Below are 27143 nucleotides of genomic sequence, written 5' to 3' on the forward strand. Positions count from 1 at the left end.
AATGATGCTAAAGCTGAAACTCCAGTACTTTGGCCACCTCATGCGAAGAGTTGACTCATTGGAAAAGACTTTGATGCTGGGAGGGATTGGGGGCAGGAGGCGAAGGGGATGACTGAGGATGAGATGGCTGGATGGCATCACTGACTTGATGGATGCGAGTCTGTGTGAACTCCGGGAGATGGTGATGGACAGGGAGGCCTGGCGTGCTGTGATTCATAGGGTCACAAAGAGTTGGACACGACTGAGCGACCGAACCGAACTGGGAGAGAACAAATTTATGTTGTTATCAGCCACCCAATTTGGGGTCATTTCTTATGACAGCCCTTGAAAACTAATACACTAGTGACATAACAACCAACCTTATTGTGTTTACTGTGTGAGGCATATTAAAATGATGCTTATGTCAACAATGGGATCCTCTGCAATTACTCCCAAATTATGCACAAGGACAGGGCTAACTTCACGGGTATGTGACCTCTGCAGTCAGGCAGGGCCCTACACTATCCAAAGGATAGGGCTCATCTGTCACTGTCCTGAAATCCTTAAGAATTTCAAACAAGGGGCCAGGCATTTTCACTTCATACTGGGTCCCACAAATGATGGAGTTGATCCTATACATGGGTCAGAAAAGAATCTAGCCTCCCTTTTCATAAGCAAACAAGTGTGGATCTTTAAGGGCACTTCGAAAGATTTAAATCTTTAACATGATTTTAAAAAAATGATTCTTTGCACATATGCAAAATATCCTATAACACATTTTTAGTACTCACATATCCAAAATTCTGTGCGCCTCTTGGAACTCCAGCAACCAATTCTGTGATGAAAAGTCATTTAGAAGGTAAATTACACAGTCTACTTTAAAGCTATTCAACAAATCAGCTAAAGCTGGTACTTTTTAAATAAGTAATTATCATGGATCACGTGGACAGCTGGAAGTTTGAAGTTACAGTTTCGCATTGGATTTTGCCTTTGCTACAGAAAAAGAAAACAGGACTCAAAGTTGTACTTTGAGAATCAACTGTCTCCACCAGAGCCTCCATGCGTTTCAGCCTCTAGGACATAAGCCTGCCTTCTCAGATCTGTGTGGGATTTGTCAATTAAACCTCTCACTCTGGTTTCTCCAGCTTTCACTGTCTTCTGAACTAGTCTCCTGTGCTAGTGCACAAAATACCATCTCCTGTCCCACTAAGGGACAGTGTTCAAGCGATTTCAGTTACCTAAGGAAAAACCACATATAATAAATGATTGAGCCTGGCCACCCTGGAACAGAATTCTAGGGCATCCTCATAACCAAGAGTATGCAAAGAAGGAAGCTCTGATAATAGAGATAGAAGCAGCAACTCTGGTGGAAAGGGGACCGAATGTTCCAACGCACAATGATATGGCTCTAGATTCTGAAAGCAGTGGTTTTAGTCCTTGGGTCTTCCATAAACCCAGGATCAATCCTTGAACCTAACTTTTTCCAGTCACCTGCAAAAGACAGGAGTTGGAACTCACTGATTATCAAAGATCTTTCCAGTTCTCAGTTCTGTAAATCTAAACTATCCTTTGATTCATTTGGGGTTAAAATGTTAGTTTAATTTAAAGGAAGGGAGCCTAGGAAAAAAAGTCCCCTTCCATTCAAATTTCCCTTTCCTCAAACCTGCTCCTAAATGGATAGCACAAATTCTAGCATTAATTCTACCCCATATACTAAACTCCAGCAGAGTTGGGCATTCATGCTCTTGGAGTGTTAATAATCAGAGAAGATTCATTTGGGTTTATATGTTAGACTTTTAAGTAGTATCAGTAAATTCAGTCATTCAATCAACATTGACAAGCAATCATAGGCTACAGCAGGGAATGAAGACAAAATTCTCTACTCTCATAAAGTTTATACTTGAGCTGAAAGAGGCAGTTAATTTGAAAAGTAGAGTCCATTAATGTCATGTTAGAAGGGGATGAGTGTAGAGTAGAAGAACTAAGCAGGGAAAATGGTACTGGGGATGTTCAAATTGGGAGGAAGAAGGAATTATGATTTACCTGGTGGTTGGGGAGGTCTTGGCAAGAAGATGACAGGTTAGTGAAAGCTGAAGAAAGTGAGGGAGTAAATATTATGGAGATCTGGGAGATATACATTCTAATCAGAAGGAACATCACGTGCAAAGGTCCTAAGGTAGACGTGTGTCTGGAGAATTCAAAGAACAGCAAGGAGGGCAGGATGGCTGGGGTGAGGAGTAAAGGGTAAGGAGATGAGGCTAAAGTAAATGGGCTCTCATGAACAGAGTCTCTTAGGTCATTGCGAAGACTCAGGATTTACACTGAATGAATTGGGGAATCATTCAGCCAAGAAGTAACACAATGTGACTTCTGTTCCTAAAGGACCAGTTGCCTCCTGGATCTAGACTACAGGAGGGCAAAGATGAGAGCAGGGAGAGCAGTTAGGAAGCTACTGCAAACGTGCTGATGGAGACCTGAGAGTGGTAGCTGTGGAGGAAGTGAGAGTCAGATTCTGGCTGTCTTTTGCGTTTAGTTAGCAGAATTGGCTCATGGATTGGATAAGGGTAGGGAGTGGGGGAAAGAGCACAATCCAAGGCTGACTTGCAAGGTATTCTGCTTGAGCAGCTTGGAGGATGGCATTGTCACTTACTGAGATGGAGCTGATGGAAGGGAGAGCACGTGTAAATGGAATGATCAGGAGTTCAGGTATAAGCACTCCAAGTTTGCAAAAGCCATTCAAATAGCGATGTTGAATTTTGCGTAGAGACTCTAGGTCTTACACTACATTCCAGCTTCACGGGAACAAGTATAGATACATGCATGGATATTTACTATGGGCACCTAAAGACACCATGGTCAGAGAAAATGGAGTTGACTTGTTTCAGGATCGGACTTGTCAAATACTAAAAATGAAGGGGTATTATGCCATCTGAGATACATGGCAACTACTGCTTCTCACATCCCATAAACATTCAGAATTTCGTTGAAAAAACAGAAATGTATTGTGAAGTAATTTTTCTTCAATAAAAAATAAATAAGTTTGGGGAAAAAAATAGAAATCAACCATCATACTAGGAACTTTGGAGCTTGCAGCCTCATATGGCTACAATGCTATAAGATTATTCAAATGTAATATTGATTAAAAGTTTCAGAATCATTTAAAAATCACATTCCTAAAAGAGCTTTTTCAGATCACTCTACTTTTCCCGTGTTTTATAGGTGGCTTGAGTTCAACCATGTCTCTCACCTTGCTGAGAGTCCCCAGTAAATTCCCCAGCAGCAACTGAATATCCTGTTTTAAAGAAAAGAGACAAGAGAATCGGATGTTTGATGCCTTTACAAATAATCCATAATCTAGAAACATGAAGGAACTATCATAGCACTACTTGGTGCAGAAATCCTGACAAATACTGTAATATAAAAGTCTAGAATTCTATAAAGAGGAGAACTAATCAAGCCAAGACTTACACTAAATCTTAGAAGTATAATAGATCTGAGCCTTCTGAGTGTGGCTACATGATTGGATTTTGAGGTCCCTTTTAGAAGCAGGAATGCTCCATTGCCCATCTTTACATGTGAATTGTGGTCTTTGCATTTCAAGAGCTGCTGATTCATCATAATCAGATATCATTACTCTAAAAGGCTAACTCTTACGCTCAGGTTTTGCTATTTCTGATCACCAACACGGCCTACTGCTTATACCTTTGCTGACCTAAGAAAAATGCACAATGTGAGAGTTGCAGATTAAGTTTTACTGGGGGCAAAATGAGGACTATAGCTCAGGAGACAGCATTTCAGATAGCTCTAGGCAACTGCTCCAAAGAGCTAGGAAGGAAGGTAAGTATATATGTGATTTTGGTGAAGGGGGAGTATATGCATTCAAGCACATAATTTTTCACTGAAGGTTTCTGCTAGTCAAAAGGAGCAGTCGTCACCATGAAGGAATTTCATGCTTTTCTAGATATGAGGAGATACAGGAACTGGGGCTCATAAAATCATCTCCTGAGAATATCTAATTATCTGAAGACTTGTTCTGCCAGTTTTCCCAGAGTATAGAGTGCCTCATTTCTGCTCTCCACCCTGAACTCCTTTCAGGGGGGTGTTGAAGGTCAGCAACTGCAGCAGCACATGGTTTAAGCCTTGCAGAGGTAGATGACAAGTGCCCATAGCAGGTGTCAATTTGTACTCGAACCTTCGATGATAATTCCCCACGAATTTTACTTGGCTCTAAAATGAGGTAAGGTGATAAAAGAACTACACTTTTTTAAAGTTCATTAAGGAATCAAAATGCCAATACGATACCAAAGAGACAATAGTGATGAAATGGCATTGTGTGGCTGCACATTTTGAGAACATTTCAGCAACTGGAAAATTTTTTGCTCTTTCTAGAAACTGGAAAAGACTAGCATCATTTTGTCCAGGTAGCACAGGGCATCCTCACTGATACACAATATCTACAATTGGCAAAATATTTTATGTGCAATAGACTGTCAGGGAGCCTATAAAATAGCTATCAAACTATGTCGATTATATATAACAGCTGAATCAAAAGACAAGAAAGTTAAGAGTCCACGTCAAGCTATTAAGAAAATTTCCGTAAGGTGCCATATATTATCAAATGAGTGAGGGATAAAATTTGCCTCAACATTTCATATACTTTTCTTTTGAGAAATCACAAATATCTCAAGCAATGCACCTCACCAAGGTAACTGTCATCGTAGGAAGCTGGAGCCACTTCTGTCTGCTTTTCTCCAGCCAATTTCCTTAGGATATCCTTGAATGAGTAGTTTGCAATGATATCTGCAATACTGGCTGTGATCACCTGACCTGTGGTCAAACAGATTAATAGGTTAACTGAATGAATGCGTGAGTCAGGCCCTCCCCATGCAGACACAAGGCGTTTGAACAACATTCATGCTCCTGAAAATGATCATGAGATTGCTTTGCATTTTTGACAGTGAATTTCCCTGCCTTGCTCCAGAATTGCAAGGTAAAGTCACTAACAGTTGCTTAGAGCTTTCCATGCTGACAGAAGAACCAAAGATGAACTATGTAATTTTTTTTATATAACATGTTTTTTCTGTTTTCTTCTTGGAGTATAATTGCTTTCAATGTTGTGTTAGTTTCTGCTGTACAATGAAGTGAATCAGCTATGTGCATACAAATATCCCCTCCCCTCTAGGACCTCCTTCCCACCCCACCCCCGCCATCCCACCCCTCTAGGTCATCACAGCACTGAGCTGAGCTTCTTGTGCTACCCAGCAGCTTCCCACTAGCTATCTGTTTTACACATGGCAGTGTATGTATGTCAATCCTAACCTCCTGATTCGTCTCACCTTCCCCTTCTTTCTATCAAAATATAGTTGATTTACAATATTATGTTAGTTACAGGCATGCAGCATAGTGATTCAATATTTCAGAGATCAGTACAAGATAATGGGTGTAATTCCCTGTGCTATCCAGTATATCCTCGCTACTTATTTTTTTCACATATAGTAGTCTGATCTGTTAATCCTGTACCCTTTAATTGTATCCGTTTTCTCCTGCCTTTACATACTCCTTCCACATCCAAATAATAAACATATCTAAGAGTGAAGACACCTGTAGGCAAAATTTACTTGACTAAATTTTTATTCTCGACTATTCTGGCTATAGGAAACACCCTCTAGCTTTGAGATCATCTAGCCAAAATATATCTTGTTACAGATGGGGAAACTGTGACCTAAAGTAGGGGTCTCTGAGCCCGAGGTAAGAGGCAGGATATCAAGTGAAGCTTCATCTGTATTGATAGCTGCTCTCATAGCTCACATTACCAACTGAGCTCTGTCTCCTGTCAGATCAGTGGTGGCATCAGATTCTCATAAGAGTGTGAACTCTATTGTGCTTGAATCATCCTGAAACCATCCCCCACCCCCAGTCTGTGGAAAAATTATCTTCTATGAAACCGGTCCTTGGCGTAAAAAATGTTGGGGACCTCTGGAAAGAGTTTGAGTACATTCCGTAAGGTCATGGGGTTTTGCTGATGGAATATTCTGCATTACAAACAAGGTCCTTTTTGGGCTTCTAGTAATAATTTTTGTGTTCTCTCAGAGTACAGATGTATTAGCTCTAAATCACTTACTAAGTTAATAGATTGTAAAACATATCAGTTTAAGCTAAAGGAAGAAATTACATAATCTCTAAGTCAGTCACACTTTATGCTAAAAAAGATGCACAAAACATAAAAGTAAGACAATGGAAAGCAGCGCGGCCCAGTAAATACAGAGTTTTAGCAAAAAGAGAATCCATGGCTGCCAGCATTGATATGATAAGAACACTGGCTAATCTCCCCAAATAAAGTCACTATCAGAAGTTTTGAAACATGATTGTATTGAGATAGACATGAATCAAAAAGACGGCCAGCAATGTTCCACTAAAACTTTTATGCATTCCCATATGTATTGTGGACATCTAAGGAAAAAGTGTGATCTCATGTTCTTTGGGAGAAAACTGGAGGACTGCTTTCAAGAGACTAACACTGAATATTAAATTTAAAGCCAAATTATTCCCTGGGAATTCACCCATTCCCACAGTTTTTCTGTTTGAAGTTCCAAAAGAATAAAACTGTTAAACCAGGCCATAACTATCTCCAAGTGGCCGTGACTGACATGACTGCTCTTATATTAAGATGATTGTATTTACACATGCGTTTCTGAACAATGTCTGTACAATCTGCCAATTTTCTGTGGGTAAAAGTTGAATACCCTCTCCCTCTTTCCATGAACACAGTGTCTTTGCTTATTTCCTTTAGTTGCTTCTATAGATATAATCTTAAGACTGAGTAAAAATTTAAAGTATCTGTCTCAGACAAATCCCTGTGCCCTTGATAGGGCTGATTTTCAGTCTATCATTGGTATAATACCCTTTTTTCAATGTAAAGAAAGAATTATGTGAAATTAATCAAGTGATTTAGAACAAAATCTTTTCAAACACACACGTTTCATTCAACCCCTACACAAAATATATTACTTTCCAGTTTACAAAACAATGTTTAAAGGCTTCAAAGGTTAATTCTTTGATATTCATATCTGTATACTTACGAATTAAGCTAAACAGTACAGTAATTTCATGTAAAATTTTACCATAAATCGATCTCATCTGTATCTTTCACATTGGCCTTTTAAACATGATCAGGTGTCTTCCATTAAAAACAAAAACCACTTCACTCAACTATTCATCTCATATTCTACTCTATCTTTATTCTAAACTTGACAGCCAAATTGTATTCTCTGTAATCTCTCTTTAGGCATCCCATTCACATTCCTGGCTTCAGTTATCACCAGTATGCTAGTTATTATTTCAGCCTAGATATTGTCTCTGAGTTTATGCTCACATATCTAAATACTTATATGAAAAGTCCTGGACATCTCAGACATGTTCATATTCAACATAACCAAAAGCAAACTCATCATCTGCCTTCCCCAGCCCCCTCCCACCCCATCGTCTTTCATTTTCCAGTGTTCTCCATCTCAGAGACTAGGATTCACCTACACCTATTCAGTTACAAAAGACCGAAACATATTCGTGGGACTTTTCTTGTGGTCCAGTGGTCAGGACTTGGTGCTTTCACTGCAGAGCACAGGTTATATTTCATCTGTCAGCCAGCATTCAGAGGACACGATACCCCTGCATGGGACCACCCCAGAGAAGCCTCCTATGCTCTCACAGCCCTGTCTTGACATACCTTTCCTTGCTAGTATCGTGCCTGGAGTTTCTCAAGCATTAGGCTGGCCAAAAAGTTCCAGCTGGTAACCTCTGCAAGTTCCTACTCATTGCTGTATCCTCAGCATCCAGCACAAAGTCTGGCATGGCCTCAATATGCATTTATTGAATAAAGGAATGCAGTTGTCACAGTATTGTAAAGTATCATTTATATCACAGAGTATCAACGCAAACTGAAATGATGCTTCCTTCACTGGAGAAACTAACAATTTGGAGATAAAATTAACATAATAAAAAGTCAGCACTTGATGTTATTTCTGTTTCATCTCCTTGTTAGAAACAACCAAGGGGATTTCTTCTCTGCTAACGGGACATACCTTGCCAATAAAAACTTCCAGGGCCTCCAACTATAAGGTCTCCATTCTACAAAACAGAAACAGCAATAACAATTGAAAAACTGAATTTTTTTTTTAAGCAAGTCATTTTAATTTTTTTACTTTACAGTACTGTATTGGTTTTGCCATACATTGACATGAATCTGCCACAGGTGTACATGAGTTCCCAATCCTCAACCCCCCTCCCACCTCCCTCCCCATATCGTCTCTCTTGGTCATCCCAGCACACCAGTCCCAAGCATCCTGTATCCTGTATCGAACCTAGACTGGCGATTCGTTTCTTACATGATAGTATACATTTTTCAATGCCATTCTCTCAAATCATCCCACCCTCTCCCTCTCCTACACAGTCCAAAAGTCTGTTCTATACATCTGTGTCTCTTTTGCTGTCTTGCATACAGGGTTATCATTACCATCTTTCTAAATTCCATATATATGTGTTAGTATATTGTATTGGTGTTTGGGTGAGAAATCACTGTTCATAAGCATTGCCCCAAAAATTTGCATACATAAAGTAATTTTTAAAAGAGGCCCTTATATCTGAGTCATGCAAGTCATTTTCTTTCCTTTTATAGCTTTGTTATTTATGTGTGATCACATTAAATAATTTTAATTAGATTCAATTAGGTAAGTAAAATTTTCTCCCCTGAGAATATATATATTCAGGCTTTTGGCACTGCCTCAGATAAGCAAAGGGCTTTCCTGGTGCCTCAGATGGTAAAAAATCTTCCTGCAATGTGGAAGACCTGGGTACAATTCCTGGGTTGGAAAGATCCCCTGGGGAAGGAAATGACAACCCACTCCAATATTCTTGCCTGGAGAATTCCACGGACAGAGGAGTCTGGCGGGCTACAGTCCATGGGGTTACAAAAGAGTCAGATACCACTGAAGCAACTAACACTTTCAGGTAAGCAAAAGATCTACATGTTTCATGATGCACAGTTCTGCAGACATGGTCTTTCGAGACTATAGCAATGAAAAGAAAATTTGGTTCCTGTCTATTTCAAGGTCACAGTTATGCCTATCTTTTCCTACACATCTGCAAACCCATCCTTTCCCAAGAGAGACTGAAAACTCCAGATAAAAATTTTCTGTTTTCCTTATCACCCCACCTTCCATATCCTGCATCCTTAACTTTCAGTGAGGAAAAACACACAAGACAAAGAAAGTAAGATTTTAGATGTTGAGATTTAGATGTTTAGATGTCAAAACCATGGCATCTTTGCTTCCTATATTCTTACTAGATATCTCTGTTTTTAATTTTGTGAAAGGATATGTGAATTTCAACAGTAATGTGAAATCTAATCATCCAATTACAGCTGAGATAAAAATTATAGATTCTTGTGATCTTTTTAGAAACATATTTCTTTACTAAGTTTTTGTGATTTTCATTTAAAAAGACTGTTGTTTTTCAACCTGTGTATTTCTTTTCTATTAACAGATTATCACATGCAGAGATTTTTACAAACAAAAAAATTTAAATTGCCAAAACAGGTTAAGTATATACCTAAATGTTCTCTTGATGGTGGCAGTTATTAGGGGGTAGATAGAAATGGGAATGAGGCAGGGGGTAAAAAAAAAAATCAAACAGGTAAAATAAATTTTAGAAGCTATAAGACCAAAAGAATTTACCTTATAAAAATCCAGACTAAATCCTGCTTGGCAGTAACCCTGTCCTTCAGGATCAGCATTGCCTGGAATGATCAAAAGATACAAATATATAATGCTATCATTGCCAAGATATACTTTTAATAATTAAATTTTAATATATTTTATATTTTTAATAACGGATACTCTCTTGTTTTCCCTATAGACTTCTAAATTTAAAATGATCAGTGTGTGTTCTATTACTTATTTTAAAAATTTATTCTAAGTAATTTCTTAAAGAGTTCAATCTGTTTTCTTATCCCAAATGACACTGTCATTTTATACTAAGATCAATAGGAATAATGTTCCTCGAAGTTATGATACTAGGTTTTACAACTCATGTTTATTTGAAGAAATAATATGTCCATCTCTCAGTTATGTTCCAAGTTTCGCAAATGGCAGTAATGTGTTTCCAGGGCACCCACGTGTTCTGACTGAAGCAATGCTACAAGAAAAAGAGAGCTAAACTGGCTCACGTGTGTGGAGCCAGTTTCTGCTGGGAGCACTGATGAGAGTTTTAATTTTCATGATCTCTCATACAAAATTAACTTCAAATTATTCTATTATCATTAGGTAAATTTGGACATTGCATTTCTGATCACAAGGCATCTCACAGGGACACTAGTGTTCACAAAAGAGAACACTCTCTAGCAGTGGCTTATTTTATACTCTCTGCAATGCAATTCACTAAGTGAATGTCCAGTTGGATTTTATTACACAGCTTTTTAAACCATAAGCCCGTCAACATGTGGATTCCCAGCATATTAGAATCCTGGGACATCAGAATGAAGAATGTACTACTTGTCAATTGCACTTTAAAAGAGCATCTACAATTTCTCAAGCACTTAAAACCAAAATACAGTTCAGTGGAAGGAATCTCAGTTATTATACTGTTAGATTTAAACATGAAAATAATTACCCCTTTCTTATCAAGGATACTCCTGAATGGAAACTAAAATAAGAGGGCAGGAAAGGAAATGCATATCATCACAGGAAGAATTTATAGGCTGGGCATGTGCTTGTTGCAGACGATTTCTGAAATGGATCTGGCCTTTGCAGCTTTTCCTAGAATGTCTTCTGTTTTTTCTTTTCTTTGGTTAGTTCTTAGCTAATTTTAGCACTGTCATCAGCCATTCTTTCCAGATGCTCCCTTTATATTTTAAAATACTTTTTACCTCATATACTCTATTGTGCTTTTTTTTTGTGATCTGTTTTTAATTCAAATGTCAATTGAGGTTTTGTGGGCTCTTTTAGGCTAAGTTCTATTTTTCTAGCTTTGCTAAGGTATATTTAATATACAAAAATGCACATCTTAATGTGTACATTTTGATGAGTTTAGACATATGCCTGATAGCACAATACCACAACCACCATCAAGGGAATAAACATATTCATTACCTCCAAAAGTTTCCTGTGCACCTCCTGCAAAACAGCTATTGCTTTTTTGTTTGTTTTTTTCTGGTGAAAACAGTTAGCAGATCTATCCTCATAACAGATGTTTACTGCACAGTACCTTACAATATATTTTATTTTATAACTATATTTCTGGTTCATAATTCTGAATGTTGCAGAGTTCCTTAAAGTCTCATCTGTATAACCTCAAATGTCCAGGTACCATTCTTCTAGAAGTCCGTGTGTGTAAATATTTGTATGTACTCAGAAATATAGATGAATACATGATATATGATTATGTAAATACAAATGTGTAATCTTGACTATATTTAAGAAATAAATTTTAATGCAAAAACCTTTTTAGAAATTCTTTTGAAAATCAACTCTGATTTTTTCAGTACTGTAAATTATTCAGAAAGGAAGAAACAGGACCATTTGAAATCACTTTGCTTCAAAACAGGAAACTAAAAAAATTGAATAATTTTTCACAAAATTCATTAAGAAAATAGCTAACTTCAAACGCTGAAGTGGTGATTATGATAGAAATGGGAGGTTATTTCCTTTGTAAAGTAAGTTTTTCTCTTAGAATTATAGTTTATGAGAGCTGAAGGAATCTTTCTTCCCAGAACTTCAGAGCTTCTGTGAACTTTACAATTATGTCCCAGAGTAAACTCAGGAATTCAGGGAATGATGCTCTCACGTGTTTGCTTTCCAAGGAGACTGGAAGGGTGTCTGTCAACTATTGCCACCTGAATTATGAATGACCATAAAGTGACAGGCATGTCATTAGCATGAATGAGCAGACTACCACCCAAAACGCTCAAAGTATCAGTAGCGGGGCTCTGTGGTGTGAAATGAACATGAGCGGCTTCTTAGAATCCTCTTTTGAAAGTAATATTTCTGTTCTGTGATACTGACCACACGCTCATGAACAAGCTGCTTTGTGTTAATGAACTGTGAACTCCTCAGAGAACACAGGAAGTGGGCTCCTTGGGTGCCTTTGAGAAGGAAGTACGCCCAGTAAGAGAGAGATTAGGAGGATGTGAACACTGGAGTTGTGTGCTAGAGAGGGAAGAATTCCTGACCATTTGTTTGGTTACTCTTCAATTCAACATAAACTTCACCACTACTTTTGCCAAGCTATCCTTTTATTTAGGAAAGTAAGTGCTAAATAAATTGGCAACATAATGTACCCATGTAATTCAAAATGTAACCATACTATAATTTAAATTTTTAGATAATAATTCAAACTCCCCCTGAAACTCTTATCCCACAAGTTTAGATGCCTTGTGCAGTATTTTAATCTGAGCTCTCCCATCACATGGGCAGTCAGATAAAAGGCAGAACAAGAAGCAGTAACAAGTTTTCTAAACAGTCATCCCTGATGGTGGTTGGAATAAGATATATCATCGAGGCAGGAGGCATGCAAAGCATGGACTTGTCATTTCAGCCATAATAGTTTACTGCTATGGGAGGTATTTTTAGTAAATCACGAGAAATATGATATGGATAGGTGTAAAAATCGATGAAACAAATTCAGGTTTGAATCTAAGCTCTATCATTAATTGTGTGAATAAATTCATAAATTATTTATTGCTCTACCTGACTTTCATCATAAGCATAATAATACAGTAAGTCCCCTACATCCAACAAGTTCAGTTCTCAGTGTTGGTAAGCCCAATTTGTTTATAAGATGTAAATCCAACAAAGACAGCCTAGATACTGAACTAAGACAATCGGCTATATAACACTGCACTGTCATAGGTTTATAAAACTTTTCACGCAAATAACATGTTAAAAAAAAAAAGACAAAAAATCAAACATTTTTAATCTAACAATACCGTAGTACCAGCTACATCATCACTGCTTTTACACTTGCTTCCAGACATCCTGGGCTTGAAATAAAGGTACTGTACTACTGTACTGTACTGTTCAGTAAAGTACACAAAAGCACAGCCACTTGTAGAGCATGCATGCATGGGGCACAGTATGCCAGACATGTGAACTAACTCACGTGACTGGAGATGCGAACCCACATTCACATTTTAGGAAGTTTGCAACTTGAAGGTTCATATGTAGGGGACTTACTACAATGACCTCTTATTGAACCCAGGGGCACAACACCTTGAGCGGAACGTGACATGGAATATCCCTCTTAATGACTGTTGCCTGTGCTTGGAAAGCCCCTGCTTTCCTGCTGTAATAACTGCTAAGAGAAGCCCTTCCCACCGTCCTGTCCAAACAGGCTCCTCTCCCTACCCAGGCATGTCACTCCCTACTCTCTTGCTTTGCTATATTTTTTCTGTAGCACTTTTCACTACCTGATGTTTTATTAGAAACATTTATTTTTAAAATTTTTTGTTGAGATATAATTGATTTAACATTAGTCCAAAGTATACAACAACAATAATATGGATACTGTGAAATGATTACTATGGTATATGCAGTTAACATCCACCACCACATAATGACAGCTTTATAAAGCTCTTAAGATCTGCTCTCATAGCAACTTTCAACTGTACAATATGGGATCACTAACTATAGTTACATCCCCAGGATATATCTTGTAACTGGAAGTTTGTGCTTTTTGACCACCTTCACCCATTTAGCCCACACCCCTACCTTGTCAACTACCAATCTGTACTCTTTTTTTGTGAGTTTGTGTTTTTTTTTTTAAAGATTCTGCATATGATATCATACAGAATGTTTTTCTTTCTCTGTCTGACTTATTTCACTTAGTGTAATGCCCATGCATGTTGTCATCAATGGCAAGATTTTATCATTATATTTTATGGCTGAATAATATTCCATTGTGTATATATCTATATCCCATTTCTATTCCACATTTCCTTTATCCACTCATCTACTGATGGACACTTTGGTGGTTTCCATGTCTTGGCTATTGTAAATAATGCTGCAATGGACATGTGGGCAGATACCCTTCCAGGACAGTGATTTCATTTCTTTTGGATAAAAACCTAGAAGTTGAATTGCTGGACCTGAACTTTCTTTTTTACACATATGCTATCTCTCTTCTGGACTAGAATATGTTTTTTGAAGGCACAGATTTGCTTTCTGTTGTTCTCTGCTTTATTCCCTTAACAATAGACTAATTAGTACTCATCACTGAGACCACCGACATCGAATTTATTACCTATGGATATCATTGAGCCTATTACCTATGAGCAACACCTCTTTTAAAGCCATTCAAAGTAAAATTCTGAGTTGACTGATTATTCAGTTCAGCTGACACTTGCCAAGATGTGAGAAAGTGCCTGGTTTATTTCAGTATTTTAAAACAGGAAGTTATAATCTTCTTACCAAAATCCTCACCACAAGCTCCCAGAATTAACTATTTCATTCCCAGCCCTTTTGATTTCTACATTTTAGAGGCCTCTTTAAGAACCTTCTAATACCCCTGATCCATTCTTTACTTCACTATTTGATCTCTGATATCAATTTGCTCATTATCTGGCCTAAATTAATCTTGAAATTTAAAAATATTCACATGAAATAGGTAAACTTTACTTATAGTTTTGGGAATCTAATTTAGGTTGAGTTTTTTAAAATCAATATCCTGAAATCAGTCATCAGAATGTTATTTTCAATGGCATTTCTTTCTTTAACATGGTCTTGTGAATTCTTAAGAATAAGAATAAAAATCCATTGGTTTCTTACTGATAAACCCCAATGCTCTACATGACAGAAAAGTGGAAGAATTCACAAAAGGGCTCTGAGTAGATCCATGAATCCAGAGTGCTGTCCCAAGGTCCTTGTGTGATATTCCCAAAGGAAAGGGTTGAACAGTGGTGCTCCAAAGATGGCGCTTACAGGCTTGCTTTAAAGGATACTTCACCAGAAGATTCCCAGAACTGCCAGATGAGACATGGACTCCAAATGTACAGAATATTTTGAAAAATGGGATTAAACACATAAAGAAGGAAGGTATATCATGCTGACAACCTGAGTACACAGATGCCAAAGAACACAACAGCCAGTGAGAACCAGGCCGGATGGAGACCTGTTCAGGTGCCTCTAGGTACAACCATGCTAACTAACACCTTTCCTGCAATTAACAAGTGGACAGTTAGCATTTTTCAAATGCAGAGTGAGTTTTGAGTAAAGTCGGAGAGCTTAAGGCCTAAAATAAGGAGCCAATCAATTTGACTGCAGAATTCTTCTAAAATACAGAAGAGAATCAGCAGAATTCCATGTCCTGGTTCCCATGTCACAGCTAGGCCTCCTGTGAGACTGTCAGTCTTTTACGTCATTGCTTTTTTCCTTAGCAATGGTGTTTGGGGATCACCTGCATGGGCTACTGCAGAAAAACTAGTGAGCTAAGTTCAGTTTCAAGAATAAAAATAACTTACTGTTCCGACAAGGAGAGTACTCAGCATACGCACTGAAATTCTGAATTGCTACATAGCAAGTGCCAACTGGGTCCTTTTCTGGTGCTGGTTTAAGAGTCCTCCAGTGATATAATGGAGCACAAGCCTGTGAAACATCAAAGACAATAAATATTTTTTTTAATGTAGATTCCACATACTATGCTTTGGTTTGGCTTGTTGAATGGACCTAAATCTGTAACAAACAATACTAAATTATTAGATGACTTAATTGGCCTCCAGTATGCTAATCAGTACCTTGGTAGTCAGAATTAATTAAACTTCCTAAGTCAATTTCTCAAAATTAATATACCATAGAATTGGAACAAATTAAACATATACAAAAGAATGAGATTTTGTCCCACAGGATATTAAATCAAATAAAAGTAGCCTGACAAAAGTAAATATTTACAAAAGGTAAAGAACTCATATTTTCTTTTTCTTTCTTTACATTGGACCTGCATAAAAGCAAATGACCATTTAAACAGCGAATGAATTAGTGCAATGTCTTAAAATAAGAACTAGTTCCTTTCTTTGTCTAATTATTACTTGAAGAAAACTCTTTTCAAATCACAAGATGATGACGAGTTTATAAACCTCTGTTTTGTGGATTCCCCTGGTTTCTCAGTGAGGGTGTATCTGATGATTTTTTTTTAAACAATGACTTACATTTGGACTGATACCCCCTTATCACAATGGGCTTATTTTTCATTTAATGATTTTTATTCACGACAAAACAAAAATTGAATAATGGTAAGAAAAATATAATTCTTGAGTGAAATCCTCTGGTTGCTTCTTCAGAAGCTTGGATTATAACAACAGCATGCTACTTGGAAAGATTATCAGATATAAAAGATGATACATGAAATCTTCTTTAAGCAGAGAACACTGCTAGGAACGAGAGAAGCAATAAAAACACGTGCACCTTTTTGACTTCTGTTTCGCTAGCTTGAATCCTACATAAGTGTGTTCTTTTCTGAATATTCAAGCACTCACTTCTAAGGATACAGAAATACATATTTTTCTAGACTATGGAACCACTAGCTTCTCTCCAAATTTGATGACATCACACTTGAAACAATACCGGAAAATGGAAAGCAGATCCCAATTTTAGTCTTTTCACAATTCCAAACACATCCTTGGTAATCAGTCTAATGTGTAACGACTTCTAGTAAAGATTAGTTTACAAAGTAGCACCCTTCTTACTTGAGAATATAAATCATCTTTGCTCAAAAACTTAAGTTTGGGTTTTTTTGTTTTTTTTTTGGTCTCCTTCTAGATTGTAATGTCTTGGCCAATACTGAAAAACTCTGACTCATCTAAGTTTCTTAACTTAGGGCCCTATTAGTGATCTGAGAAGGTATATGGTTAAGACATTTAACATAATGTGGAATGCTAAGGAGTTTGAACAGGGAAAGCACTACCTATGTGACTCAGTATAAGCCAATTCGCCTCACTTTCCACATCACCATAGAATATTTCAGTGCCATGAAGATTCTTTCCAGTGCTTGCCTGCTTTCTGTCCTAAAAAGTTATCTTTTCTATACCAGCTCAGTTTCACACAGATGTGAAGCACAATGATATGACAGTATTTGGGCTTTGACCCAGACTTAACAGGTACACATATGATTCCTGAATATTCAAAACTATACTTCTGTTCATCTCAATTTGATGTTCTAATAATTGTCACATAGGGTAGAATTTAATTCTTTATTAAAACTGAAAAGGGACTTTATAGTATTCTATTTCCTATCTCATAATTTCGAAATTGCAAGCATGCCCTCATATTAAACATTTTTATTATGAACACGGTGTGTCATTTATATTTTCAATGATTCTGAAGACTTCTACAAATATTGAATAAATGCACAATAGTGTTACAGATAAAATTTGAAGACTTAAAATCAATATGGTATCCAAAGATTTTTTTTTTAACCCTGAGCAGTTATAGATGGAATCAGCTTTTCAATAGTTATTCACATACATTGTAAGGCGCTAAAGGATTAAAGAGGTTGCTTTTTTTTTTTTAAACCAATTCTGGAATTTGAGAACTATATTAAAGCAAATAACAATTCTACAGAGATCCTGTAAATGCTGTATTTGTAACTAAAGAGGGTCATCTATATTTGATACCTGTTTTATGTCAAATAAAGCAAAGCATTTCCTTTTAGATACTTATTAAATCATAATCAAAGAGCTTTAAACAAATTCTAAAAGCCAAAGTTACTAATTTATTTTGTAAGTAAATTAGAGCCAACAGTAAAAAAATTCCCCCCAAAAATATATTTTCAGATCAGCTTAATATCATTTTTCCTCAATAAATTAGACATGTATTATCACTTGGAACTACAGAGAAGAGAATCATAAAGTCACAGCTTTTTAAAGCCAAAGATCTCTATCTGGGAGTGAGAAATCTTTAAAAATTATCAGTGAACTCAGAGAACCATGCAATCAGTAGTTATATATTTTTATATATTTATTTAAATAGGATAATTATAATCTTGTGATGGTTTTTGACATACATGAGTATGGTACTGGCACAAAAACAGAAACATAGATCAATGAAACAAAATAGAAAGCCTGGAGATAAATCCACGCACCTATAAGGTGTTCACCTTATCTTTGACAAAGGGGCAAAGATATACAATGGAGAAAGGACAGTCTCTTCAGCAAGCGGTGCTGGGAAAGCTTGTCAACTATGTGTAACAGAATGAAATTAGAACAACTTTCTAACAGCAGATACAAAATAAGCTCAAAATGAATTTAAAGACCTAAACATAAGACCAGAAACGATAAAACTCTTAGAGGAAACCATAAGCAGAACACTGTGCCATAAATGACAGCAGGGTCCTCTATGGTTGCCGTATTTTTAAAGGAAACTTTCTGATACTTCTAAAGAAGACCAATGATGCCACAGGAGATTAACTTGAAAGCAGTCCTAATAGTGACACTGTTTTTCAGGTCAAATTTCTATCAGCCTTTTACGTCAGTCTTAAGCAATAAAATATTTACCTTTTTAGGGTTTAGCTTTTATTTTTCTATCTTCCTTATTAGTTTTTGAAATATTTGAAAAGATCTACCCAATTTTCTGGAAAACCAGCCTTATTTCCCATTGCTTTAAAGACTAAAATAGATTCTTTAATTTTAAGCACTAATATTTTTGGTAATGCTGATAATCTTCTCTTTGAAAATCTGCTATGTTCCTACACGAATGGATTTCTGTACATACGAGTTTTAAAACATTTCAGCGTACATATTACTCCATAGCAGCCCCAACAGCACACAGCTGATACTCACCACCACTTTTCCTTTGTGAGCTCTCACTGTTGCTCCAAACCACTGATTCGATTTAAACTCTATAGGTTCCTTGGTTCCATTAACTCTTATCTTTCTGTTGTCTGGCAAGGAGGACACATAGATCGTTAATCATTTGTAAAACTTGGCAGCCAATTAAAATACGTGATAATGAATCTGTCCATTAAAAAACAATTTCCATACACATGAGGGGGCGGTTATTGGATTAAGTCTAAGCTAGACCTTCCACTTAGAAAAATACCAGTCAAATGGAAATACATATTTGAACATGACAGTTCCTACCTTAAAGCATTTTTTTAAATGACTTACATTTTCAAGGATAAGGGTACTGCAAACTTGATGTAGACTCTGACAGTCTGGAATCTGCACTTTGGTCATTGATTTGTATCAGATGGAAGACCAAACATTCATAACTACTCTGAGGGGCGGTCCTAAGATGGCAGAGGAATAGGACGGGGAGACCACTTTCTCCCTCACAAATTCATCAAAAGAACATTTAAACGCTGAGTAAATTTCATAACTACTCTGGGGAATTCCAAATCTTTTCTGAAAGTAAAACTACCTGGAATCCCCTTGGTCCAGGAAGCACAGCTTTCTAGGCATGGCTTAGCTGGAAACTTGAAGGATTCCAGGTTCCTGGTTTTTAACTGAGTAACATATGTCTATGCAGCCACAGAAAAAATACCTCAACACAGCTTTATCCACACTTGGCAGATGTCAGCACGAGGGGACCATCTGAGTAAAGACTCAACCCAATTATGACACACTTCAGGTCTTAATAAAAAGCAATATCTTTTCTTTTACTCCTGTTGCCAATCGACGTATTTCCCACGTGGTTCTAACTGAACTTCCTCAGTAATGGTTAATGAATTTCAAAAAGACATTTATACTAAAGCATCTTATTAGTATGTGTTCTCTTTGGTATGCATTTTGCTTTTCCCTCCTTGACTCTATAATGAATGCATTACAAATGAACTTTTAACTTCTATTAAGTGAGGCCAAAGTATAAATGTAATTAAAATTCCGTTGAGTTTACATGTGATTACACACTTTTCAAAGAAAGAAACTATATATATATATTTAGTCAATCAAAAAATGACACTTTGATACGTCAGAAAAAAATTGTGAATTTCCTTCTTTAAAATATTATGCTTTAGACGTTTCTGAACTTTTAAAATATAAAAAGCAAGTTCTGGAAATCCTCACCTAAAATGCACACAACAGGCAAAGAACTGGAGCATCTTACAGATTAGAGCATAACGTTGAAAACATAAACATTTCTGGGACTTCCCTCGTGGTCCAGTGGTTAAGAATCCTCCTTGTAATGTAGGAGATGCAGGTTTGATCTCTGGTCAGAGAACTAAGATCCCACATGCCATGGAGGAAACAAGCCTGCGTGCCGCAACTACTGAACCTGTGTGTCTGAACACTGAACAACTAGAGAATCTGTGCACCTCAACAAATGATCCCACATGTCACAATGACGATCCAATGCAACCAATAAATATTACAAAAAGAAAATACAAACATTTCTATTTGTGTCTAGGCAAGAAAGATCATCCCTGGAGAAGGGAATGGCTAACCACTCCAGTATTCTTGCCTGGAGAATTCCATGGACAGAGGAAGCCTAGTGGGCTAATAGTCCATGGGGTTGCAAAGTTGGACACAACTGAGTGACTTTCACTGTCAGACCATTTTTCTAGATTCCACATATATGTATTAGTATTGGATACTTGTTCTTCTCTTTCTGATACCTTGATCTGCAGGCAGTGACCTTTCTGACCTTCCCAGCCCCAGTCTTTCCAGTGATCCAACATATACTTCTCAGTCTGCATGAAATTCCTTCCTGGCTATAATACTCTGTGCTTAGTCATTCAGTCATGTCTGACTCTTTGTGACCCCGTGGACTGAAGCCCCCCAGGCTCCTCTGTCTGCGGAATTCTCCAGGCAAGTATACTAGAGAGGGTTGCCATGTCCTCCTCCAGGGGATCTTCCCAATCCAGGGATTGAACCCAGGTCTCCTGCATTGTGGGCAGATTCTTTACCATTTTAACTATCAGGGAAGCCCAAAGTGGTTTCTATTTGCTGACCAAACTCCTGTGACATGAGGCAATGCATTTCAGATAGGACCACACATCCCTCTGAAGCAGAAGGATGGCATAGGTTACCTGAAGTGCATTGTCAACTCCAGAGAACTCTTGGAAGGGCCAGTGGGAGACGGTGGAGCCATTTGTTACCAAAGCAATTCTCTCCTTGGTATATCCCAAACTAAGCCAAAAGCTAGAGGAAAGTTTTATAGTGACTGAATGTGATCTACAGCTTCTGAAGTGCCAGGAGGGGCGAATTCACATTTAGAAGCAAACCCTATTCTTGCCAGAGATGCTCACAGTGCTCAAACAAACCTTGTGCACACCAGGACCCAGGGACCCCACAGAGACTGAGACAGAACTGTCTTTGAGCACCTCCTGAGGAGGTATGCGTCGGCAGTGGTCTGCCACAGGGACAGGGGCTCTGGGTGTGGATATGGCATAAGTCCTCTTGGAGGAGGTCGCCATTAACCCCACCATAAGAGCTGCCAGAACTTACACAGGATGGGAAATTGATTCTTGGAGGGCACAACAGAACCTTGTGCACCAGGACTCAGGAGAAAGGAATGGTGACCCACAGGAGACTTGCCTGTGGGTGTCTGGGAGTCTCCAGAAAAGGCCTGGGTTGGTGGTGGCCTGCTGCAGGGTTGGGGCACAGACTGTAGCACTACATGTATGGAATCTTTTGAGAGCGGTCATCATTATCTATATTACCTCCACTATAGTTTGGTCCCAGGTAAATAGCAGGGATGGAACACAGCTCCACCCATCAACAGAAAATTGGATTAAAGATTTACTGAGCATGGCCCTGCCCATCAGAACAAGACCCAGTATCCCCCTCAGTCAGTCTATCCCATCAGGAAGCTTTCATAAGCCTCTTATCCTTCTCCATCAGAGGGCAGACAGAATGAAAACCACAATCACAGAAAACTAACCAATCTAATCACATGGACCACAGCCTTGTCTAACTCAGTGAAACTAAGAGCCATGGCATGTGGGGCCACCCAAGATGGACAGGTCATGGTGGAGAGTTCTGACAAAACATGGTCCACTAGAGAAGGGAATGGCAAACCACTGCAGTATTCCTGCCTTGAGAACCCCATGAACAATATGAAAAGGCAAAAAGATAGGACACTGAAAGATGCCCAGTATGCTACTGGAGATCAGTGGAGAAATAACTCCAGAAAGTATGAAGAGACGGAGTCAAAGCAAAAACAACACCCAGTTGTAGATGTGACTGGTGATAGAAGCAAGGTCCAATGCTATAAAGAGCAATATCACATAGGAACTTGGAATGTTAGGTCCATGAATCAAGGTAAATTGGAAGTGATCAAACAGGAGATGGCAAGAGTGAATATCGACATTTTAGGAATCAGTGAACTAAACTGGACTGGAATGGGTGAATTTAACTCAGATGACCATTATATCTACTACTGTGGGCAAGAATCCCTTAGAAGAAATGGAGTAGCCATCATAGTCAACAAAAGAGTCCGAAATGCAGTACTTGGATGCAATCTCAAAAACAACAGAATGATCTCTGTTCATTTCCAAGGCAAACCATTCAATATCACAATAACCCAAGTCTATGCTCTGGCCAGTAATGCTGAAAAAGCTGAAGTTGAATGATTCTATGAGGACCTATAAGACCTTCTACAATTAACACCCCAAAAAGATGTCCTTTTCACTATAGGGGACTGGAATGTAAAAGTAGGAAGTCAAGAAACACCTGGAGTAACAGGCAAATTTGGCCTTGGAGTACAGAATGAAGCAGGACAAAGGCTAAAAAAGTTCTGCCAAGAGAATGCACTAGTCATAGCAAACACCCTCTGCCAACAACATAAGAGAAAACTCTACACATGGACATCACCAGATGGTCAACACCAAATCAAATTGATTATATTCTTTGCAGCCAAAGATGGAGAAGCTCTATACAGTCAGCAAAAACAAGACCGGAAGCTGACTGTGGCTCAGATCATGAACTCCTTATTACCAAATTCAGACTTAAATTGGAGAAAGTAGGGAAAACCACTAGACCATTCAGGTATGACCTAAACCAAACCCCTAACGATTATACAGTGGAAGTGAGAAATAGATTTAAGGGACTAGATCTGATAGACAGATTGCCTGATGAACAGTGGTTCGTGACTTTGTACAGGAGACAGGGAGCAAGATTATCCCCGAGAAAAAGAAATGAAAAAAAGCAAAATGGCTGTCTGAGGAGGCCTTGCAAATAGCTGTGAAAAGAAGAGAAGCCAAAGGCACAGGAGAAAAGGAAAGATATACCCATTTGAATGCAGAGATCCAAAGAATAGCAAGGAGAGATAAGAAAGCCTTCCTCAGCGATCAGTGCAAAGAAATAGAGGAAAACAATAGAATGGGAAAGACTAGAGATCTCTTCAAGAAAATTAGAGATACCAAGGGAACATTTCATGCAAAGATGGGCTCGATAAAGGACAGAAATGGTGCGAACCTAACAGAAGCAGAAGATATTAAGAGATGGCAAGAATACACAGAAGAACTGTACAAAAACGATCTTCACAACTCAGATAATCACAATGGTGTGATCACTTTAGAGCCAGACATTCTGGAATGTGAAGTCAAGTGGGCCTTAGCAAGCATCACTACAGACAAAGCTAGTGGAGGTGATAGAATTCCAGTAGAGCTATTTCAAATCCTGAAAGATGATGCTGTGAAAGTGCTGCACTCAATATGCCAGCAAATTTGGAAAATTCAGCAGTGGCCACAGGACTGGCAAAGGTCAGTTTTCATTCCAATCCCTAAGAAAGACAATGCCAATGAATGCTCAAACTACTGCACAATTGCACTCATCTCACACGCTAGCAAAGTAATGCTCAAAATTCTCCAAGCTAGGCTTCAACAATACGTGAACTGTGAACTTCCAGATATTTAAACTGGTTTTAGAAAAGGCAGAGGAACCAGAGATCAAATTGTCAACATCCGTTGGATCATCGAAAAAGCAAGGGAGTTCCAGAAAAACATCTATTTCTACTTTATTGACTATGCCAAAGCCTGTGACTGTGCGGATCACAAGAAACTGTGGGAAATCCTGAAAGAGATGGGAATACCAGACCACCTGACATTCCTCCTGAGAAATCTGTATGCAGGTCAGAAAGCAACAGTTAGAACTGGACATGGAAAAACAGATTGGTTCCAAATAGGAAAAGGAGTACGTCAAGGCTGTATATTGTCACCCTGCTTATTTAACTTATATGCAGAGTACATCATGAGAAATGCTGGACTGGAAGAAACACAAGCTGGAATCAAGATTGCCAGGAGAAATATGAATAACCTCAGATATGCAGATGACACCACCCTTATGGCAGAAAGTGAAGAGGAACTAAAAAGCCTGTTGATGAAAGTGAAAGAGGAGAGTGAAAAAGTTGGCTTAAAGCTCAACATTCAGAAAACAAAGATCATGGCATCCGGTCCCATCCCTTCATGGGAAATAGATGGGGAACCAGTGGCAGCCTTTATTTTTAGGGGCTCCAAAATCACTGCAGATGGTGACTGCAGCTATGAAATAAAAAGACACTCACTCCTTGGAAGAAAAGTTATGATCAACCTAGACAGCATATTAAAAAGCAGAAACATTACTTTGCCAACAAAGGTCCATCTAGTCAAGTCTATGGTTTTTCCAGTAGTCATGTATGGATGTGAGTTGGACCATAAAGAAAGCTGAGCACCGAAGAATTGATGCTTTTGAACTGTGGTGTTGGAGAAGAGTCTTGAGAGTCCCTTGGACTGCAAGGCGATACAACCAGTTCATCCTAAAGGAAATTAGTCCTGAATGTTCATTGGAAGGACTGATGTTAAAGTTGAAACTCTAATACTCTGGCCACCTGATACAAAGAACTGACTTATTTGAAAAGACCTTGATGCTGGGACAGATTGAAGGTAAGAGGAGAAGAGGATGACAGAGGATGAGATGGTTGGATGGCATCACCTTCTCAAAGGACAATTATTAAAATATATATTGGGAGTTTGGGATTGACATGAACACTGCTGCTGTTGCTGCTGCTGCTGCTGCTGCTGCTGCTGCTGCTAAGTTGCTTCAGTCGTGTCTGACTCTGTGCGACCCCATAGACGGCAGTCCACCAGGCTCCCCAGTCCCTGGGATTCTCCAGGCAAGAACAATGGAGTGGGTTGCCATTTCCTTCTCCAATGCATGAAAGTGAAAAGTGAAAGTGAAGTCGCTCAGTCGTGCCCGACTCTTAGCGACCCCACGGACTGCAGCCCACCAGGCTCCTCCGTCCATGGGATTTTCTAGGCAAGAGTACTGGAGTGGGTTGCCATTGCCTTCTCCGATGAACACACTACTATATTTAAAACAGATAACCAACAAGGACCTACTCCATAGCACAGGAAACTGCTCAAAGTAAATAAATGAAAATCCAGATGATTTTTTTTCAAAGGAGAAATCAATAGATTTCATATGTAAAAGAGTCCCCAAATCAATAAGAGAAAAAGACTAAATTTCAATCAAAAATAGGTCTTAGGACCTAAACAGCTATTGTAGGGAAGAAGAAATCAGATACTTCATAAATTCATGGAGCAATCCTGAATCTCAAATTAAAACCATCACAAAAAGAAATTCCCGTTATCTATAAAATAAGACTACTGTTCAACTATTAAAACATGTATTGGGAGTTTGGGATTGACATGAACACATTGCTATATTTAAAACAGATAATCAACAAGGACCTACTCCATAGCACAGGAAACTGCTCAATATTCTGTAGAAGAATTTGAAAAAGAATAGATACAGGTATATGTACAACTGAATCTTCTGGATTTTCATTTATTTACTTTGTTAATGGTCTTTTGTCACTTCAGTTCAGTTCAGTTGCTCAGTCGTGTTCAACTCTTTGTGACCCCATGGACTGTAGCACGCTAGGCCTCCCCGTCCATCACCAACTCCTGGAGTTTACTCAAACTCATGTCCATTGATGAATAACAACATTGATAACTGAAACTAACACAACACTGTAAAATTAACTCTACTTCAATCTAAAATTAAATATATATATATATGACAGATTTAGATGCATTAATATCAAATATTGTCTATAAAATATATTTTCGTGTTTAGCTTTTCTGAGCCTTTAAAGAAAAAGTACAGGAAGATACGAGGTCTTATGTAACAAACACTTGTATTCCCACCAGGTAGAACTGAAAACTAAAGTTTTTTCACAGTTACAGACATCACAATACCCTTTTTCAATTTCCATGCCCACTAGCAAGGAATGAGAGAGGGACTGCCAACTCTCGCCACTGCAGGACTTTAGTCAGCCTGGAGGACTATGGGATGGCCTTTCATTTTTTCTGCTTTCATTTGCATTTCCCTGACTATCAGTAGAGTTGGTCACCCTTTTATGCTTATGGACCATATACTTTTTTCTTCTCCAAATTGCTAGTTCATATCCTTTCCTCATTTCCTGGTTTGATTTCAGTCTCATTGATTGGAAGATTTCAACATATATTCTGAGTACTGATTTTTTCCCCACACATATGTTGCTAGTATCTTCTCAATCTTTGCTCGTGTTTCAACTTTGTTTATGTGGATTGTTGTCCACCCAGAATTTGTTTTTATATAGGATATGGCATGGGTGTCTTACTTTCAGTTTGAAAGGCCTGTTGTCTCAGCACCACTAACTGAAAAATCCATCTTTTTTTCCCCTGAATTGTTGTCATAGCACCTCCGCGATGGTACCTCTTGACATAGCTGGGGGGGTCCAGCATGACCTGGCCCCCCACCTGTCTGTCCAACCTCATCTCCCCCCATTTTCCTAGGTTAGACACACCGCCTTTCCTAAACATGCCCAGGCTTTTCGGTCTCCTCATGGCGTATGACTGTCTCCTCACTCCCACTGCCTGAAATATTCTTCCCGCTGTTTTCTGCAAGGCTGCTTCCCTCCTGTCACTCAGGTTTTAGCTCAAATGCCACTTCCTTTGAGACTCGCTCCCTAAGCAGCTAGCTCATCCCACCCTAAGTCATTCTCTCCTGTTACCCTTTAGACTTTTCTTCATAGCACTTACCATTCATTGAGATAGTTTTATTTATTAGTTTGCCTGTTTACTGGCTATCCATTCCCTTCCAGATATACAAGAATCCCATGAACAGAGATGTCTTCGGCTTCACCTCTGTACTCTCCACTTCTAAAACAGTGCCTAACACGTAGTGGTACCTCCCTGCTTATTGAATAAATTACCAAACTTCCATC

The 27143-nt window shown here is 38.4% G+C and overlaps 1 protein-coding gene across 1 annotated transcript in view; it reads right to left on the reverse strand.

Moving 5' to 3' along the window:
• ITGA8 (integrin subunit alpha 8) overlaps window positions 1–27143 on the reverse strand; it is a 195973-nt gene that overhangs the window by 149474 nt on the left and 19356 nt on the right. The window contains exons 3-9 of the mRNA XM_068986916.1: window positions 18797–18897; window positions 15485–15608; window positions 9708–9769; window positions 8058–8103; window positions 4681–4806; window positions 3227–3271; window positions 771–814 (exon numbers count right to left, since the gene is read on the reverse strand). Coding sequence (XP_068843017.1) covers window positions 771–814; window positions 3227–3271; window positions 4681–4806; window positions 8058–8103; window positions 9708–9769; window positions 15485–15608; window positions 18797–18897 — 548 coding nt within the window. The remainder of the gene's footprint in view (window positions 1–770; window positions 815–3226; window positions 3272–4680; window positions 4807–8057; window positions 8104–9707; window positions 9770–15484; window positions 15609–18796; window positions 18898–27143) is intronic.

The sequence above is a fragment of the Capricornis sumatraensis genome, chromosome 15 (assembly GCF_032405125.1).
Source record: "Capricornis sumatraensis isolate serow.1 chromosome 15, serow.2, whole genome shotgun sequence".
Classification (NCBI taxonomy): Eukaryota; Metazoa; Chordata; class Mammalia; order Artiodactyla; family Bovidae; genus Capricornis; species Capricornis sumatraensis.